Here is a 20,781-nt window from a genome sequence, read left to right as displayed (position 1 = left end):
TTGTGCCTCCCCCCGGCCCGGCCCCGCCCACCGCAGTCTCGCGAGACCCGCGCGCGCCGGCGGGAGCGGAGGAGGGGGCGTTGGCTCTGACGTCACGGGGGCGTTGGCGCTAACGTCACGCGGGAGTTGGCCCTGACGTCACGGGGCGGGCGCTAAAATGGCGGCGGCGGCGGGAGCTTGGCTGAGGGGCTGCGCCAAGGTGACGCCTCAGGGCGGGACAGGCATGAGGGGACAAGGGAAAGCTGCACAGGGGAAAGCGGCACCTCCCCAGGCCGCTGCTGGGTGCGGGTGTCTGGCCGGGGCTGGACATGCCGGCTGCAGGGGCAGCGCTGCGAGGCGTGAGGGTGATGGGGAAGCGTCCTCCTGTCCTTCTGCCCTGGGGGTTTGTGTGTGGGGCGGCGGGGTCGGGTTCGGCGCTAAGGAAGGTTCTGTGTGTCTCGTGTAATGCGGGGAGGCAGCAGCGGCGCTCCGGGGGCTCCTTCAGTTACAGAGCAGCCGAAGCTCTGCCCGGGGGTGCCGGCACTGCCGGGGAGCGGCCCCGAGAGCTCCGGCGGCCTCTGCACCGCTCCGGGGCTGCTCAGGGGGCGGATTGCGGGGGGTCTGCAGGGCCGGGAGCTGCGCTGGGTGATGCTGGCTCTGGGTCCCTCACAATTCGGAATATTCTTGGTGTTGCTAAACGCACCTGAGGCACTGGGGCTGTGACAAAAACGCGCAGAGACCCCGGGGTTTAACCACCCATGCCTGAGCTCTGCACGGTGAGACCTTATCCTGCAGCTCCTGGGGGTGCTGTGCTTCTAGAAATAAACTGAAATAAAGAAAACCAACCTTAGAAACAAATGCAAGATTCCCATTGGGGAGCTCCTCTGCTGGGAAATAGGAGCTGTGTGGAAACCAGCTGGGATGGATACAGGAGTGACAGTCACCAAGGCTATCAAAGTGAGCTGAGGAAAACATTGCTTTGGGTTTTTTTCTGTTTATATCTTAATGATGCTGCCAGGGCCAGCATTAAAATCTTGTTGTATATTGTAAAACAAACAAGGAAAACAGGAGAACTGATCTTTTAAAGAGCTGGGGATGGAGGTAAAAATTGAGATAAACGGAAAAATCAATGTTATCAGCAGCCAGTTCTCAAAAGCCTGTGTTTAGTAGGGGAGGCAGTCTGAATCCTGTAGCAGCATAAATCACCACCTACAGAAGAGGAGCAGGAAAAAAGGCAGGGAAGCAGCAGCCAAGGATTTAAGTAATGCACATGCTGTTTAAATAACTGCCTGAAATTAGTGATTTTACATGGCCTCTAAGAAAAGAAAGCTGCACAATAATGCAGTGACTTGATTGTTTATTTAGTTTTTAAATCTAAATATTCACCTAAAACATAGTTTCCACACTGGGCTGTTATTCCTCTGGAACAGCTGTGAGTTGCTGCTCTTTGTGTGGGAGTTGCCAGCATTAATCCCATCCTTGCATGCATCCCATTGGTTTTAAAACTTTTCAAGGTGACCTTTTTAGGAATTTTAGCAATATTCCTTTGCTCCTGCAAAGGAGCAAAGTGTCTCAAACAATCACTGACCAAAGCATGGTTGATAAATGCCTGAACCAGCTTGGGCAGGGATTGGAGCACCCTGGGGTGGTGAAGGGGATTCACCTTCCCAGTGTTTTACTTTATTTGTGCCACCATGGAGGAAAACACTCTTTTCTTTGTACTTGGGAATGAAGTGGTGGAGGGAGCAGGAGGTTTGTGTGTGGTTTGCAGCCCTGCCAGTGCTCAGGAAGCAGCCCAGTGGTAAATACAAGTGTGCCTGTGTGTGCTCAGCTTTTTCCTTCCCAGCCCTGGCCAAGGACAGACCTGCACAGGTGAATGTTTGCACACCTGGTGTCAGGTGACCCCAGCATTGCTGCATGTCCTGCACATAATCCATTCCTGCCTGACTGCTCCCAGAACATGGGCTTTAATCTCTATTAAAACAATGTTTTCTTTATTTTGTGAACACCCACAGTAACTCCATCACCATTTGAAGGTGTTGCAGCTACTGCTGACCACCCAAATGTACTCATAATTTAGCCCTGCTCACCAGTGGTTGTTTTATGTCACCAGGGGTGTTAAATGTGAATAAACACTGAATTTTCACAGCAATATTTATTTTCTCTGTTACCACTTCTGCTTGTTGTTTTTGGGTTTTATTTTATGTGCCAAAATCAGAATTTCCTCATCACAGCAGACTCTTGCTGCTTGTCTCCACAAGAGTTCATGGATGTGCTTCCCATCAGTTCTCCAGCCAGGAAGATGACAAGTGTTGAAAGCCAACATGAAAGAGGGGGAATTATTAAAAGGATCAAAGGAATTTTTACTTCCTGACCCCAGATTTCTGCTGGTTCTGGAGGAATGCTGCAGCCACAGTGTGCATTGTGGGCTTGCCCTGTGTTCTGTGGGCTGAGCAGGCGCCTGCTGGGGGCACAGCCAGTCTGTTCCTCACTCTGGGGGTCACAATCACCCCAAATCCTGTGCAGATGTGTTTTTATATCCCCCATGGCCCAGCTGTGTCTCTGCTGGGGGTTTCTGTCAGCACTTGTCCTGCTGGGACATTGGTGTCTCCACACTTTGCACTGACAGGGCAGCAGTGCCAGAAATGTGGAGCAGAGATGAGCCCAGAGTGCCTTTGGGGAGCAGAACAGAATCATTGCTCTGCCCTTTTGGGACACAGACAAACTGTGCTGCTTTTCAGGAGAACGTTTTAGCTACTCAATTTAGCCCATTACTTCTTGAGCCAGATCCTTTATGCCAACTTCTTTAAAATCCTAAGGAATTATTCTGTGTTGGGAAAGCAGATTGGCCTTCATACCAAATTTGCCTTTCTAAAGTCAGCTGTGAGGTAATGAAGTCTTTGAACACAAAAGCTTTCAGGTCTCTGAGGGACACAGCTGTCACATTATCCATGCCCTGACAATCACTGTGTGTAGCTTCCTCCCAAAAGCCACTTCTGTTCATTTTGGTGACTTTTGCCACATTCTTAATACTGTTCCCCACAGTAAAATGCTCACCCTCTACTCTTTGGGTTGGATAACCAACGCTTCTTGAAATTATTCTTATATATTGTGGATAAATGGGGACCATAAGCATTAATCATTTAGTTTTAGTTCCTTCCCATGCTTTTAAAATAAATCAACCAAATAAGACACATTAATTATTAGTTACACTATCAGCATACTGACTGTGGGATTTTAACTGTGTGGAAATTACCTGTACAGAAGCATTCAAATGCCAGGGCTTGGTCTACAAAATGTGTGCTCATTCTGAAAATCATTAAGTGGTGGGTAAGAATTCAGTTTTAATGGAGAAACCCACAGTGCAGTTAAAAGTTAGGCCCTTTCACAGCAAAATGCCAATAATCCACATGAGGGGCTGTCAGATTGCTTTATATAATAAATAATAATGTATTATAAAATAAATATTTCTTATTAAACAATAAATTTAATAAAATATAAATAATATATATTAAAAGAATGTATAATAAAATGAATATTTTAATATATAATAACATATAAAAAAATAAATATTTATTATTAATAAATTTAATAAAATAGAAATGATACATAATCAAATAATATATAATAAAATAAATTTTAAAAATAATATAAAATAAAATAAAAATATAGTAAGAGTTGCTGGTCCCTAGAAAAACAGGAAGAATGCTAAAGTCAGTCAATTAAAGTTGACAGGCCTGTAAAAATCATTATATGTGTATTTTATATTTACTCTTATCATTCTTGTCAATGAAAGTATTAATTCAATTGAAATACACTCTGAAGTGAGTATTACAGAAGTAGTACTCACTTCTCTGAATATTGCAGTAGACTTGCAAAATCATCTATAAAAATAAATATTATCAGCAGGGTTTATTTGCTGTAAGCACTAAAATTGACTAAAAAATGCTTGTGCATACTTTGTAGAATAAAAGTTTGTAAACTTCCAGGAAGAAAACTGTTTCATATTAAAAGAAAAGTAATTAAAGGATATTTTCTTTTAGGACACAGGGGAGGGGAAGGTTATATTTTCTCAAAAGCTTTCAGGCTGAACAGTAGATCTAAGTTATATTTCCTAATAACTTACTGAATAAAAGCACTGGGTGAAGTTAGATGTGGTTGTCTGCATACAAATCTGACTGTTTGCATGTCCTGTGTTTGTTGCCAGCAGCTGAGAAGACACATTCCAGCACACCTGGCTCCTTGGAGGGTTTCTCCCTGTGCTTTCAGATCCTCCAAATCAGAGCTCAAGCCAAACGTGGCCAGTGATGGACTTGCCTGTGCTCCACTTCAAACGTTCACTGAAGAGGAGGCCATGCTGAAAGACATGGGTAGCTATCATCTCTGCAGTTAAAATTCAGAAATGGTTCAAGTAGAAGGGATATTTGAGCTTAAAATTTTGTTTTCATTATTTATTTCTAGTCAAATGTTGAGATGTTTTGGGGGAGTTGTGCTTTACGCCTGATATTGCTTGGGCTTCTTTTTCTTCTGACATGCATAACCTGTCAGAAGCACCACATTCCTGTTACATTGATTCCCAAGGAGACTGTTTATTTATTTATTTATGGAATATTTACTGTTTTCTCTCTTCCCTTCTTTGCAGTGACCAAGTTTGCCCAGGAACGAGTTGCGCCTTTCGTGCAAAAAATGGACGAGAATGCGAAAATGGAAGAGTCCATCGTGCAGGGATTGTTTGAACAAGGGGTCTGCACACCTTTACCTAATCTTTTATTTGAAAAGTAACAGCATTTTATGTATCTCTAACTGTGCCTTGTTCAGACTTATAGATGAAAAAAATTTAGGGATATAATTCAAATGAACTGATGAATAATTAAACATTTTGGAGTTGTCAATCACACGACAGCTTTCTTTACAGCACTATCACTCCATCTTTTACTGTAATTCTTTTTCCATCTCCCCCATACCACATACTTCACCTTATCTTTTAGCTCCTTGTCTTCCCTCCCTCAATTTTTTTTAATTGGATGCTGGAAAGGCCATGACTCCAAGTGTTGATGGAGAAGAGAAGCAATATTCCTCTGTGCCTTACTGGGCAGCCATGAGGACTTACATTGCCCAAATCCTGGTGTTCATTCCTGGATTCAATTTTAGCCTTTCCAGCTATCAGGGCCAACACATTTATACATTTGCACCTTTTCCATTTCAGCTGATGAGTATTGAGCTTGGGGAAGAATATGGAGGAACTGGAGCTTCATTTTTTTCAATCATACTGGCAGTGGAAGAATTGGCCAAGGTTGATCCAGCTGTGGCTCTTGTGTGTGAACTCCAAAACACTCTAACAAATAAATTGTTTACCACCTATGGAACAGAAGAGCAAAAGAGAACTTACCTGCCCAGGGTGTCCAAAGATACAGTGAGTCAAAGTCTTACTTGACTTAACTATTGAAATTATATTATTGTTTAGTAATGTTAGTGGGGATTTTTTTTTTCAGTGGCTAATGTGTGTCTGCAGCTCTGGAAAATATGTGTGAACTTTGAAACACTGGTTAGAGCTGAGATCTGTGGTGATATAGATACATCCTGTCATCAGTAGCTGAGAGGTAAAAGTGGAAAGGCACTTATTAGTTTCATTAAAATTTAATTTACTGTGGAAAAGAACTGTAAAGCAGTTGACTTTGAGAGATGTGTAATTACACAGTGTTTCTATTCTTAATCTTCACAGCTGAAACTCAGTTACTTCAATGCAATAGGTTAAAATGTTTGAATTTAAGAGACTTGTGCTGGCTTATAAGTATTTTCCTTATAGGATTTATTTCTATTTGTGAAAATTAAATTGGCTTTTTCCCTTCCCTTGACAGTTAGGCAGTTTCTGTCTGTCAGAGGCTGGGTCTGGCAGTGATGCTTTTTCCTTGAAGACTCGAGCTGAAAAGAAGGGAGACTATTACATTATCAATGGCTCAAAGATGTGGATTAGCTTGGCAGAAGATGCAGGAGTCTTCTTTGTCATGGCAAATACAGACCCATCCTTAGTAAGTTGCTACAGAATTCTTGCATTTCAGTGACAACTGCTGAGATATGAAACTGTGGATTTTATACTGATAATCTCATGTTAGAGGTTTATACTCTGTGCACCTTTTCCTAGCTGACTGCAAACCTTTAAAGATCTTTCCCAGCAAAACTTGAGGCAGCAATTTGCTGAGCAATTTAATAAATTCCTCCAACCAGGGAAAATAAGAATGTCAGGATCATGGTTGCACAGCCCTGGTGGTGTTCTGAGTAACAGGACTCAGTCTTACATTTTTCCAACCTTTCTGACTTAGCTGACAACTTCCTGTTGTTAAAAGGCAAAATGGAAAACATGTAAAATATGTCCAGTGGAAAATTACATAGCTGACTATGCAAGTATCAGGTTTGTGCCCAGTGTGGGTGTAGGTGTAGATTTTGAGGGATATTGGTATGCAAACCAGTTTTTGATTATTTTTAATCCCCCAGGGCTACAGAGGAATCACCTGCTTCGTAGTGGATCGCAACACAGAGGGGCTCCAGGTGGGGAAGAAGGAGGACAAGCTGGGGATCAGAGCTTGTTCCACCTGCCCAGTCACCTTGGACAACGTGAAGGTATTGTAAGTTCAGCTCTTGAAGCATAACTTGTGTAAAACTGGAACCTGGCCACACATAAGGAAAGAATATTAACTAAATTCCCTATTTTTTCCCCTTGGATACACTGATTGTTGGGCATATTTTAGCATCTTTCTTCCACAGAAGTCTAGAGAGGGGTTGGATTTCTTAAATTTTGATGTAGTTTTTTCTCTGTCATCAGTTTATAGCCATGGAATGCTCTAATCAGCTATCCTAGGAATCAAACTGTGGTTTATGTTTTATGCCTTCACTTATGAGGAGCAATTGCTAAAACTTGTGAACTCTTTTAATAGTTGCAAAACAGAATAGAACAGGAATAATTGGGTGGTTTTATTTTTTAGGTTCCTGAGAGCAGTATCCTGGGACAAGTAGGACAAGGCTATAAATATGCCATTGGAATGCTCAATACTGGCAGGATAGGGATTGCTGCACAGGTGGGTGATTTGGTTTCTTACTGAGCACAGCCAGGATATCATTTGAGTCTGGACTGAAATCTGTGGAATATTTAAAGCTGTTGGGAAAATACTTTATTAAAAGCTCGATTGCCACTAGATGTCACTGTTCCCGTAGCAAAGTGACAGCAAAGACGGGAACAGCTGCCAGTGGGAAAATCCTCCTATAGTGACATAAGCAATAGACTGCAAAAACATTAAATGCCAATTAGCTTCTCTTTGGTCGTTAACTTATTGCTTCCGAATTATGTCCACGTTCTTGTCTTCCACTATGAAAATTTATTTTACAAAGAAAACTAACTTTGGAAACTTTAACACACTGAGATGTATAAATTAATGCTTCCAGCTGGGATTGTATGGGGCTGGCAAATGTAACCTAGTGCTAACTGATGTTTTCCCAACTCGTTTTTAAAAGTCAACTTATTTTTAAAATAAATGTGATTTTCTCTAGCAGAGCTGCTCCAGTTCATTGTTGTGTTTGAAAATTGCACTGTATGGCATCTTAGGGGAGAATATTTACCAATCTTGGAGTTATTTCATAATGTTGTATTTTGCTGTAAAGTCAGTTTGGATTTCAGAATGCTGCTGATCTCAGTGGAAGTCAGCCCCAGAATAAAATCACTTGTGATAACTTTTTATATTTTGAATTTACTTTTGAAAGTAATCTTTTCTTTGCTTATACTTTATTGTGCAATATTTCTGTACTACCAATCTCCTTTATCTTTTGCCCTGGTTTGCAGACAGACTAGGAGAAATCATCTTCATGAAATTGGGATTTTCCACATGGCAATACTCTATGCTGATGATTGGGCTGCCTTTTCCATCATTTCTAAAGATTACCTCTGATTAAACTTTGTCTGATATGGCATTTTAAAAGGGCTGTGGGCCTCATTGTTCCCAGAGATATAAATAATATAAAGGCTCTGCCAGTAAAATACATGGTCTGGATTTTACGCTTAATTACTCCAAGTTACACCTTAATTAAAAGTTAAGGTCAGGTAGTTGTTATATCTTAATTACTGCCTTCTTGGCACCTTCAAATTAAGAGAAATGGACTTGACAAGAGCAGCAGCTCTAAAGCCCTGTGGTATTGAGTTTAGTTTTGCAGTTGGAATAGTTTTAAAAGATAATGAAGATCTTATAAAAGGTAATTGTGGCTTTGAAAACAGTTTCAGATGGTTTTAGTGCAAGGCAGCTGCAATATTATTACAGGTGCTGAAGTTGATGTACTTTGTTCTTATAATTTATATAAGGAGATGACAAATCTGATAATGGGGCTGATTAGCAGCAGACTTCAATGTTTTCTTTTACTTTTTTCCTTTGTATAATTTTTTTTCTGTTGTACATCATTCAAGGTAGTTTTTCTAAGCTGTCTGATGTGACACTTTACTGCTTCTGCCTTCGTGGAAAGACAAAATTGATCAAAATTCTTTTACAATTGTTCTGCAGAGTTGGAAGATAGTGCAAGAAATGTTATCTCCCCTTCCACACCACTAAGTTTCTAAATTCTGAAATAAATTGCTAATTCTGGCAATTCAGTCTGGTGTCCTCTAGAAAATGAGAAATTATTTTGCTTATGAAAATAGTTTTGATTAATCATTCAGATTATTTTTCCTTTAATAGGGTAATGTAGATCTATAGATCTGCAGTTTATAGTCATTTTCTTATGCAACTACAAATTATCAAAAAGATTAATATTTTTGCAATTACAGCTGACCCTTAAATTTTGTTCAAAAAATGAGTGCTAGTGTTTTTACAAATACTTGCCTGTGGTAAGAAATGGGCATGTAAAAGGTTTGTTCCTCAAACTTTTATTTTTTATAACTCCCCTCAGTTTGTGTGATAACTGTAAAATTCTGGCTCCTAGGATTCTCTATACAAATTTTAGCAATATCTAGGTAGGAAGAAAATAACTTTTCTCCTGGATATCAACCTGCCTGACCAGAAGATGACCAATTATGATCACCTTCATTAGGTGCATTTAATGAATCAATTTTTTTGACCAAATCCTTCTTTTTCCTCACAGATGTTAGGACTGGCCCAGGGGTGTTTTGACCGTACAGTTCCCTACACAAAGGAGAGAGTCCAGTTTGGGAAGAGCGTGTTTGATTTCCAGGTAATTGTTAATGGCATGTTTCCTCCAAGAAAGAATAGTGACCATAATAAACAGTATAATTAGTATTATGATTTGCATAATTTATGTTCCACTTCATGTCTTGTCTCTCCTCCTCATTATCTGAGTATTTTTCAAAAAAAATTCTAGATGAACGTTCATCTGCCATGTAAAATTCAGCAGTTCAGTGCCTTTGCAAGTACCACACAAATAATTTAAAACTTTACATGTTTTAAACATATTCCTTTTGCTTGATAACTTGTTGACATTCCTTGAAAATAATACACATGGAACTCCCTTCTGATTTTAGTATCCCACTATACTGAATGTGCTCCAGTTTTTATACCCTTTCATGAGGTGTAGGGGAAGGGCTTTTTCTGGAGACTATAAATGATAAAAAGATGAGGAAAACTGAATTATTAGATTTCCTGTGTTGTACAAAGACATTTAGTTTTCATTATAATATCTGTTTCTTACTGCCAAAAAGACTCTTTGTTGCAAAAATGATGTATAGTTTAATAAGGAAGATACATAATTGTAATTACTCTGGTAATTTTCTTGTTAAAAGAAACCTACATCTCAGCTGAAGAGAAGGAACATTAGCACTACTCATAATTTATGCAAATTTTAGGAAGCACTCATAGATACCTAGGAAATGATTGGAACTACGTCTTTTGAATGGGAAATGGAATTTATAATTGCCAAATCATTTTGGTATTTTGACCTGCCTATATATTTCTGCAGATCTGAGGGAATGGTGTTAATGTTCTAATAAGATGAAAGATTTCATTGTGTTTTAGACTACTAAATGTTCATTTTCAATGATCATAATATTTGGGTGTTCTTAAATAAACCCATTCTTCTGTAATACCATTCAGATATGAGCTCCATCACCCTTGAATCCATTCCTCAGTCGTGTCCTCTGTACCTTTAAGCTGCTTCTAAATCTTGTCTTGTGCCTCGGGGGCAAGGAAAGGAGTTGCCACCTTGCTAGATCTCCACTTTTATTTAAGAAATATTTGTTTACAAGTCTTCCTTGGCTAAGCTCATTAGGGAACCAGACCTGGTTTTTCAGTGAACAGTTGCAGAATGAAAATGCAGCTCTGTCTTCCTCATGCCTTTGCAATCCTGAGGAGGATGTTAAGATTGAGATAAAATTATCCTTTATATTCCTGGGTTTAAATAGGTAACCCTCTGTCCAGTCAGGCAAAAAGAACCCCAGTGCTCCTGAATCCAAGAACAGGAAAGGGGAAAACAGGACTGCAGTTCCTGAGAGCACTTCAGTGGCCCAGGAGTGTTCCCAACACAGAAGGAACACAGAATTGTCGGAACCCAGGAAATTCCTCTGACTGCCCTGGAGAACTGAGACCCTGACAGGGGGCTCAGAGACCTTGGCACAGAGTCAAAAACACCTGTGCCTTTGATTTTAACCCATGGAGACAATTACCTACTTTGTGTGAAGAGTTACAAGCCACAAGAGTTTGAATAGAATGATAGTGAATTTATCACGGGGTGAAAATGTAGAATTTTGGGGTTTTAGAAGGGAGGTTCAAGAGGCAAGATGGAGGAATCTGGGCATGTCCTGTCCTTCCTCCTGTTTCTTCTTAGCCTCCATCTTCTGCTGTGATGGTGGCACTTTTGGATTGGTTTAGAGCAGAGACAAACTGTCTAACATAGGTGATAGGTACTGGAAAATTATTGTAAATAAAGTACATGTAGTTTTTAGTATAAAAAGATAACACCACCCCAAGGCAGTCAGTGTGCCACAGACCAACATGATAGACAGACCTCAGGAAAAGAATGTTTTAGATAACAGAGAATAATAACCTTGAGAACCAGAGCCAAGGAATCCTGACTCCTTCTTTGATCTTGGGGCTGGGAAAAAGAGACTTTCCAACACCTTGGGGTCATCTCAACACTAGAGACCCTGTCACAGAATTACTTCCCAGCTGGACCTGATGTTTTTATTTTAGAGTGCATTGCATGGTGAGCAGGATGGTTGTTGCTGGCAGCTCCAGAGGGGCTGTGGCTCTGTGTGGGTGAGTGCTGTGCTGCCCTTGCAGGGGCTGTGGCTCTGTGTGAGTGAGTGCTGTGCTGCCCTTGCAGGGGCTGTGGTCCCTCTGAGTGCTGTGCTGCTCTTGCAGGGGCTGTGGCTCTGTGTGAGTGAGTGCTGTGCTGCCCTTGCAGGGGCTGTGGCTCTGTGTGGGTGAGTGCTGTGCTGCCCTTGCAGGGGCTGTGGCTGTGTGTGGGTGAGTGCTGTGCTGCCCTGTGGTCAGTGTGAGTGCTGTGCTGCCCTTGCAGGGGCTGTGGTCACTGAGTGCTGTGCTGCCCTTGCAGGGGCTGTGGCACTGTGTGACTGAGTGCTGTGCTGCCCTTGCAGGGGCTGTGGCTCTGTGTGAGTGAGTGCTGTGCTGCCCTTGCAGGGGCTGTGGCTCTGTGTGGGTGAGTGCTGTGCTGCCCTTGCAGGGGCTGTGGTCACTCTGAGTGCTGTGCTGCCCTTGCAGGGGCTGTGGTCACTCTGAGTGCTGTGCTGCCCTTGCAGGGGCTGTGGTCACTCTGAGTGCTGTGCTGCCCTTGCAGGGGCTGTGGTCACTCTGAGTGCTGTGCTGCCCTTGCAGGGGCTGTGGTCAGTGTGAGTGCTGTGCTGCCCTTGCAGGGGCTGTGGCTCTGTGTGGGTGAGTGCTGTGCTGCCCTTGCAGGGGCTGTGGTCACTCTGAGTGCTGTGCTGCCCTTGCAGGGGCTGTGGTCCCTCTGAGTGCTGTGCTGCCCTTGCAGGGGATGCAGCACCAGATTGCCCAGGTGGCCACGCAGCTGGAGGCGGCCCGGCTGCTGACGTACAACGCGGCGCGGCTGGCGGAGGCGGGCAGGCCGGCCATCAAGGAGGCCAGCATGGCCAAGTACTTCACTGCTGAGGTACCTGAGCTCCCTCACTGCTGCTACAGCTCCTTCTGCTACCCCCTGTGTACTCAGAATTCATCTTGGCTGTGCAAGCTCTGGATGTACTTCTATCTCAGTAAAGGTGTTCCAGGCCAAGTTGGGTGGGGCTTGGGGCATCCTGGGCGAGTAGAAGGTATCCCTCTGCCAAGGGATTGAGATGAGTTTTAAGATCTTCTCCTGTTGGGGAAGATGAAACAGGAAAGCCTTATAAATATGATTGCCTGGCAAAAGATGTTGAGAATATGGAAACTATAAGCGAGATTGAAATGAAAGCAAGCTTTGAGATACCTCAGTTACTGAACAACTGGAAAACAATGGCATGGCCAGCTAAAGGTAATCCCCTTTTGATGGAATAACATCCTCTGCTTGCAGGCAGGTCCAAGGGTCAGAGCTGACCCTGCTAGCTTGGCAGAAGGGGCCCAAAGAGGAGTTTTTAGGGTTTAAAATGTAACACAGTATGGTAATGTAATGATTCTTATAGGCTGTATGTAAATGCTATAGACTTTGTATATTGTACTAGATTGGTTAGTGAGAATCAGAATATTCAACACAGAAGATGATTTATTGTATTGGAACGGGAACTTCACTCTCCTTTTTTACTCCCTTATGCTCTCACTCCCTTACTCTCTCACCCTCTCATCCTCTCTCCCCCTCACTTCTCTTGGGCCTGCTCCAGCTGTGGCTGGCAGCTCCCAGCAGGGCCCTGCACCCAGGCCCTCTGCAATAAACCCCAAATCCCAGCAGGGCCCTGCACCCAGGCCCTTTGCAATAAACCCCAAATCCCAGCAGGCCCCTGCACCCAGGCCCTTTGCAATAAACCCCAAATCCCAGCAGGGCCCTGCACCCAGGCCCTGTGCAATAAACCCCAAATCCCAGCAGGGCCCTGCACCCAGGCCCTCTGCAATAAACCCCAAGTTCCATGACCTGGCTGCAGAGCTCTCTTGTCTCTGTCCATCCCGATCATCCCACCCCCCAATGCTCCAACACCCTCCAATCCAAACCATTCTGTGTTTCTCAGTCCATGCACAGAGTCTAAATTAAGTCACCAAAGAGTAAGCTGCTCATGCCCCAAATAAATTTTTTAAAACCAACTAACAACACTGAAAGAGGAATGTGAATTAATACTTTCACTTATCAAGAAAGATTTAATTTTCTCAGAAATCTTATTGTGGCATGAGAAATGACACTGTAAAGAGTTCATTTGTGACTGTTTCAGCTGGTCACATGTGTTAGTCTTAAAATGACTCAAAACTGGATGGCTTTTCCCTCTTTGCATTTGCTGTCTTGCATACCACTGCTGGTCTTTTGCACAGAGCAGCATAGAAACTATTCTGTAACAGTTAGTGAACTCCTGATGTCCTCTGGTTTATCTTGTTTTTATCCTAAAATGGCTTGCTGAAGATGAATACCAAAATACCCATCCTTCTTCCCCCCTGTTCTAGTCACTGCTTTATTCCCTGTTTTGTTATTAGTCAGGTACAAAGTATAAATTTTACTGCCACTGTCTGAAGTTGAATGCTGTAACTCTGAACCTCTCTTCACAGGTTGCAACACTGACAACCAGTAAATGTATTGAATGGATGGGAGGTGTTGGATTCACCAAAAATTTCCCAATAGAAAAATACTACCGTGACTGCAAGATAGGTGAGTGCCACTTCCTTACCAAGTATCTCTTGGTATTAAATGGTGCTGTTAAAGTTTGAGGAAGAAGGGCTGGCTTTTTTTCTCAGGATATTTTTTCCTTGAGACTGTATCAACAATAATTCAAAGGCTCAGATATAAAATTTTAGGTATAAATGTATGTACATGCAAGGCTAGTTAAAATGTTTGATTAGATACCAACAAAATATAGGCACAAACACCATGTCTGATTCTATTAAGAAAATTTCTGTAAAAAATAATTAAAAATAATTTCATTTGCTTTAAGATCTGAATCCATGTGGAGTTTTCTTTTCAAGGCTTTCTTGTTCATCAGGATAATCCTTGGGCACATCAGTTTGATATTTTTAGCCATATTACCCTTTGGCTTTTATTACAGCAGCGTTTGGAACTTCTTAATTTTTTTGGCTATTTAAGACTTGCTTTTCAGGAAAATGTCTTTGCATTATGTGTTGCCAGCCAGAAAAGTGCTTTTATTGTTACAGATAATAAAATAGGAATGTTTATAATATTGTATAAATAATTACAGTTCTGTGCTAGTACTTGCACAATAAAGCTTCATTTCATAATTATAATAATCACTGGGCTTTAGGATGATATTTTGGTCTCTCTTCATAAACTCACTCTGGATTTAGTGTCTACTAATCTGTTTTCTTCTGATTTCAGGTACAATATATGAAGGAACTTCAAATATCCAGTTGAGCACAATTGCAAAATTCTTAGCACAGGAGTACTGAAACCATAAGGACTTACTTGATGCTATATAAAAATTATTTCCCTTAACATTAATTGTAAATTTATTGGTAATTACAGAAGGCATTGATGGCATCATAAATAAGAATACACCATCACAAAAAAAACATTAATTCCCCATTTCAGGAGAGGGAGTGAGTCATGTGAAATCATGATTTCCACATGCAGATCCAAACTTCTTTCTGCCTGAGACACCTCCAAGCACTGGATTTAGCTCCCTTAGCTTGTGCCAGCAGTTCACCTCCACTTGGAGATGCCAGAGTGAAAACAAAGGAATCCAAATCCCTGGAATCCAAACCCCTGGAATCCAAACCCCTGGAATCCAAATCTCTGGCATTTCTGTTTTTCCCCTTGGGAGAAAGGACTCTCCACGTGCAGCAGAGCTGGTGTGTAGGGTGGAGCTGCATTTGGGGTGTGCTGCTGCATTAGCATGGGGTGCACAGAGAGGGAATTGATGCTTTCCTCTCTCCCAGGTGGAGTGATGTCTGTGGAGCTGCTGTAATTGGAGTCATTTTTACAGCAGCCCTCAGTGTGTTCTTAAGGATATCTTTGTAATTAAGCCCTTGCAGCCCCAATTTGGACTCCTGAAAGGTGGATAATATCCACCTCCCTTTCCAGCCTTCTCAGCTGTTAAGGGTTTTAATCTAAGAGCCTATTTATAGTTCTCCTTTCATAAAAGGTTGAGTTGAAATCTTTCTGAAATGGGGTTAAAAAAGCTCTAGTAGTTCTGCAAAAGGACAGATATAAGCTGGGTAATGGCAGTGCTGTGATTCTACCTCCCAGTGGCCTTTCCACATTCAATGCATTTTACAAACTTTAAAGGGAGGCACTGTTAATTTGCAGCCTAGAATTCCTTGCTCCTGGAAGTTAGTGCTTCTCCAGCACTGTTTTCCCCTTTTTTTAAGAGAGAAAAAAAGGCAGGGGGTTGGGAAGTATTTGCTTTTTTATTTGTCTCTGTTTACTCTAAAATTAGACATTTTATTTCCAGCAGAAACCTCTTCAGTGCTGGAGAGCTAATTAACTAATAATCAAGAGACAGGAAGCTTAATATATGAAAAATCATCCTAATTGCTGTAATTGGCAATCTGTTTCAAGTGTTTTGGGGAGGGAAGGATTGGTTTTCTGGTTTTGGCTGACTTAGAGGAATCTCATTTTTAAAGCTTGCCTTTCACTGATGATTCACTCTGAGTGGAGCTTAGAACATTACAGGCTGAGACTCCCAGAGGATTTCCTAGCAAAACCAGGGCAAGTGACACTTAACAAGTGGGATTTGTAAAACAAGCAGTGCCTTAGACAAAGAAACAAGCAAGGATGAAAAGCACTATTAAAAAGTTCTCTGACTTCAAAGGGAAGTAACTGCTTTAGTGAATTAATCCCTCCATGTACACACTCTGCCTGGTAATGGGCAAAGAATTATTGTGCTGATTATCCTTGTGCCAATAAAAATGCCCCTCCCACATCAGTTTGATCAAGAGCTTTGAGATTTACAAAAATACAAGAGTAGGAAGGTAGGCTGGATGGTTTCTGAAGTTAGCAATATTATTATTATTAATCATTATTAATGCATTTCAGATTTACTTGCAGGCTTTGTTTCAGCTGAATTGAGACAGCTGGGGAAATTTAGATTAGAACTAAGACTAGAATTAAGATTACAGACACCACAGCATTTAACTACATTTATTCTGCTCAACACAATCTTATCTGTAAATCCAAAATAATCAAAACCACACTGCAAGATGCTGGAGTTAATGCTGATTGCTGTGCTGAGTTGTGCCAAGGTGAGGCAGGTTTAATCTGCCTTGCTCCCCTGAGTGTCCACAGAAAGCAGGGTTTGGTTTTTGCTGTGATCTCCTGGTTTGTGACACTCTCAGCTTGGCATCTGCAGTTCTGTGTGAGACTGGCAATACTTTACTGATTCAATTCAGTGCCAGAAGCAAACCCTTTGTGGAGGAAAGTGCAGAGCTCTTTGAAGGACTGTTAAGGGCTGGATGTCCAGGATTATGTAAAAAGACTCTTTGTGTAGAACTGTGTCAGGTATCCATTTGAAAAAATAACCAGGGGAAAATGAGATTAATGTGATTCCTCACAGTCTGATATGGGATGCCTGAGTCCAGCAAACAACCTGAACATCCTCAGCAGCAATTCCACAGTAGCTGATGAGCTTTTCTTCTCAGTAAAGCAAGGTCAAGCCTTTAACTAATGTTACAGCTGTAAATATTTTCATGTCTTTGTTATGTATGCTGTATTTTGTACACAGTTTTCAAAGAAATAAATAATGTATTGTATTTATATACAAAATGTTGTGGAGGAGTCTGTGCACAAATCAGTTACAACCCCTGAGTAACTTTCCTTGCTGTTTTAAGGGGACAGGTACCTGTGTGGAGAGCATTGGCTGCTCAGGTCACTGATTCTGGGCAGTCACAGAATGGTTGGGGTTGGAAGGGACCTGAAATCCCCCCCTGCCCTCTGAACTCAGCTGTTTGCTTGGGAATGAGAAGTGCTGTGCTGTTGTCCAGGAGCTGTTTAGTGCTCCCAGCCCTTGTTCTGCTTTGGGACAGACATTTTTGGGTGGTCATCAATGGCAATTCCACATTTGGCACTGTGGGCACAGGCTGCAGAGCTGGTGTGGGCAATGCTGGGAGGCTTTCTGAGCTTCTAAGCTGCTTTATGTACTCAAGATTTATTTTATTAGTGACTTTTCCCTCTTTATGCCCTTAGTCCATCCAGTCTGTTGTCCTGGAACAGCAACTTCATTATCAGTTGTTGCATGTGAGCTGCCCTGGTTAGAAGAAAAGACCTGTATTGAGAATGTATTTTAAAGTGCCTGAATTTTGGTTTTGAGTTGATACAATGTTTGTATATGAGTTCATGGTTCTCTGATAATCTGTAATTTAAAATTGTTGCCAGATCCTGCAGGTTTTGTACCAGGCTGTGTCATGTCAACCTTCTCTAGCTCTGTTCTGCTTGGTGATCAAGGCAGATTTCCTGAGAAAGGTTTAATCACTACTTGGAAAACTCAAATACAACATTTTGTATCATCTTTTCTCTGCTGTTGTTCTTTCTTTCATATTTTCTTTTCCCCATGTAAAGATTGTGTTAGAAAAGGCTTACATCAACTACAGAGTTATTGTTCTTTGGGAGCCTTTTGCTATGCAAAGACTTTTCTAATTAACACGTTATTGCATTTCCACTTGAAAATCTTTCGGTGAGAGACACATTTCAAGTTCTTCTACCAAGCCAAGCTCGACTGGAAGCCCAGTTTGTTTTGAAAGCAGCTGTCTGACTTCCCTGAGCTGGTATGGATACACAAAAGCTAAAGAAATGCTTTTCCTCAGCCCCAGAATGTATTCAGGGTAACCAGAAATAACCAATGTGTTCCCTAATAGCTTGTTTATTGTTCAAAGGAACATGCAGTGTACACTGTAACATTTTTTTCTGGTGAAATATTCAGAAATATAAATCAAAAATATGTGCAGTCTCACTAGACAGTAATAGCATTTTTATATATTTTGTCTTTTCAAGATCATTTGGATTTACATCTTTCTGAAGCTATTCTCCCTCTCAGTAGGTGTAGAGCTGGCAACACTGGAGGACTTAGACAAACTAAAAAAAGTCAAGTTTTTAGTGATTCCTTTTTAGTGAGGCTAAAGAGGGGCTGCTTGCTGCCTTCAGCCAAGTCTCAAGCAATGACCCAGCCCTCAGTGGAACAGAACCATTTTCTGATCATCCTGCTCATCACATCAAGTTTGCCACAAGACTCTTGGAATTTTTCGGCCTGAATTGTTTTCAAGGACACCCTGTAAATTCTTCTATTCCTTAATTTGCATCCTAAACATGTAAATTAAGTGCAAATTTTTCAGTACAAACAGAGCAGGTTTTAATTTAACACTGTGTTGTTGAGGTTTTCTGCTTTTGTTTAGATCATTCCCAAAAACATGATGTTTGACATTAGCTTCTCTGGACACTTTTTGGTTTTCTGTAGAAGAAATTTGCTAAACTGCTGTAAAAATAATCCAGGAATGATTAAAAAATAAAAGTTAAGGTTCTGGAACATAGTTAAATAGTGAAAAGCTCCAAAGAACTTGTTTGGTCAGTAGAGCTGCTGAAGATAGAGTTGGTCCTCTCAATGTCTGTCCAACCAGGCTTTAGAAGGAAAATAATTTTCTGGGTTTAATTGCAGCAGTGCCTACATTTGATTGATAAGGCAGTTTATTTTGACTGTTGCATGAATAATAAAAGCTTGATTCAGCAGGATTTTTGTCATAAAATCCATTTGAGTGCCCTGCAGGATTCACAGTTTCCAAGGACCAAAAGAAGGTGCAGCAGCAGATCTTCCATTTAATGCTGGAAGAATTTTAGCTCTCCTGTGCTTTGACTCCAGTGATCCAATTTGCAGAGATAAACAATTCTCTGGCAGTAATGCAGCTTGCCATTATTTAATAATTATTTAAAATGTGCCTTGTTACCCTTGTGTAAGAATCTGGGCTGCAGGGGAGTGCTCTGATTCTGCAGGGGCTGACACAGCACTGGTTAAAGCACCCCATGGTCTGGTGTCTCAGACTGTTCTAATTTAATAGCAAACCTTCTCTATCCTGCTGCTTCTATTTAGAAGTGTCCAAAAACCTTTTTTTTTTTTTTTTTTCTCTTCCCAACTGTAAAAGCCTTCTGGCACTAAATTACATCTATTCCTTGACTGAAACATATCTGCTCTATGCTAACCTCATTATCCAGGAATGATTTCTAGAAGAGGAAGTGAAGAATAATTAAATCATTCCTAACTGAAGGAAATGCTTCGCAGAACTATAAAATTCCAATTTGGCCAAGATGCTGTGGTTTCAGATTCTATTTCTGGGAAGGGCAGAGGGACAAACAGTTATTTTTGGAGCCATGGGCAGCTGGGTTCTGGCTGCAGTTTCCTCTCTTACCTTGAGCTGGGAGTGGGCTGGGACATCCCTGCTGAGAGGGAGCACATTTCCTGCCACCACCCCCTCAGTACCTGCCCTGATGGGAGTTCTGGGACATTAAACTCATCCCCCTTGCTGCAGGTGTCACCTGCCCTGCTTGGTGCTGGCTGAGACCCTGATTTGGGGCATTTTCCTGCAAAATCCTCCCTCAGCCCTGACCTGAAGCAGGGACTTGTCAGCAGTGGTGCCCTGCCATTGCTGCCAACACAGCTGTGAGGGGACACGCACTTCCCCCCCTCAGCCTGGGGCACAGTGCCTGGAAAAAAATCGTTTTGGGGGGTTAAAAATGAACTTGGGGGTTAAAAATGAACTTGCTGTGTTTGTGCTCAGCCTGGGCACAGCCCCTCGTGGGGCTCTGCACTCACATCCTCAGATTTTCACATTTTTCCATCTGCAAATCTCACTCTTCCAAAGCTTAAGGCAAAAAGGAGCTAAAAAAAACCCTTATAACTAGCTCTTTTTATATGGGTTTGTTTGCAAGTATATTAGTGATGTGTAATTGATTTATTAATTGGGAAATAAACAACTGGCATGCTGGAAGAACAGCTTTCCAGTGCTCCACAACTTTGGTCTTTCAAGGAATCAGATCACTGAAATGAGTTATGCATTCAAGAAATCCACTTAGAATTAAGAACATATGTCCTACTTTCCCAGCTTTTCCTTTAAAAGTTGCATATTACAATAATGGAGTGTAAAGAGTAAACTTCAGTGATTTGCAAAAGGCACCAGCCTTGTGCCTTTTCCAAACTGGTTGATTTATGTGCTGTTTGCTGTTTTTGAGAACACAAAACAATTAATTCATGTGTGAAAAGAACAGTGAATTAATCCTAGAGAGCCCTGGAGCCTTTAAAGACCTGAATCATATGTTGAGCTCGTTTAAAACTTGCATAAGAAATTAATGTAGAATAAAGCCCTTTAATTTGAAAAGTGCATCTATAGTAGGTGTCCCTAGGATATCTCCTGGATCATTATTCAGAAAGGTTAAGGAGGACTTTATTTTTTCCTTTCTTTCTTTCTTTTTTCCCCCCTTATATTCAGTATGTATTTTCCAGTTTGCAGCTCAACGTGGTGCATTTCAACTTAAAAAGAGGCAGAGATTTTAAAAAGGAACGGGGAGCTTTTTATTCACCTTCCACTTAATTTCCTTGCTGCCTTGCCAGTCCCAGCTTAATGAATGTAATTGCTACCTTTGATGAAAATACTATTATCAAGATCACACATTACATTGGAAAACAGTTTTTCTTTAAACACAGCTACTGCAGTCTCTAATTATGCATGTAACAAG

At 41.5% G+C, this 20,781-nt stretch overlaps 1 protein-coding gene across 2 annotated transcripts; it reads left to right on the top strand.

Moving 5' to 3' along the window:
• The first annotated feature begins 98 nt into the window (after positions 1-98).
• ACADSB (acyl-CoA dehydrogenase short/branched chain) lies at positions 99-17,572 on the top strand. 2 transcript variants are annotated; one of them, XM_063163040.1, is made up of 11 exons: positions 99-199; positions 4,190-4,349; positions 4,622-4,722; positions 5,186-5,392; positions 5,838-6,008; positions 6,472-6,597; positions 6,960-7,052; positions 9,097-9,186; positions 11,959-12,096; positions 13,665-13,764; positions 14,446-17,572. In XM_063163040.1, exons 1-11 carry the CDS (start codon positions 158-160, stop codon positions 14,514-14,516), a joined length of 1,299 nt encoding a protein of 432 aa, XP_063019110.1. In that variant the 5' UTR covers positions 99-157; the 3' UTR covers positions 14,517-17,572. The 2 variants fall into 2 exon arrangements, with proteins under 2 accessions (XP_063019110.1, XP_063019109.1); XM_063163039.1 differs by having other exon boundaries at positions 126-199; positions 4,187-4,349.
• The last annotated feature ends 3,209 nt before the right edge of the window (positions 17,573-20,781 follow it).

This window comes from Melospiza melodia, chromosome 9 (assembly GCF_035770615.1).
Source record: "Melospiza melodia melodia isolate bMelMel2 chromosome 9, bMelMel2.pri, whole genome shotgun sequence".
NCBI classification, from domain to species: domain Eukaryota; kingdom Metazoa; phylum Chordata; class Aves; order Passeriformes; family Passerellidae; genus Melospiza; species Melospiza melodia.
Note: the sequence above shows the minus strand (reverse complement) of the source record. Positions and strands in the feature narration are given on the sequence as shown.

Excerpts from the sequence above, each read along its gene's own strand:
- ACADSB (XM_063163039.1), top strand. The coding sequence starts at position 158 with ATGGCGGCGGCGGCGGGAGCTTGGCTGAGGGGCTGCGCCAAG. Across the intron at positions 5,393-5,837 it reads CCAGGGTGTCCAAAGATACA|TTAGGCAGTTTCTGTCTGTC; the intron begins GTGAGTCAAAGT and ends TTCCCTTGACAG. Across the intron at positions 6,598-6,959 it reads TCACCTTGGACAACGTGAAG|GTTCCTGAGAGCAGTATCCT; the intron begins GTATTGTAAGTT and ends TTTATTTTTTAG.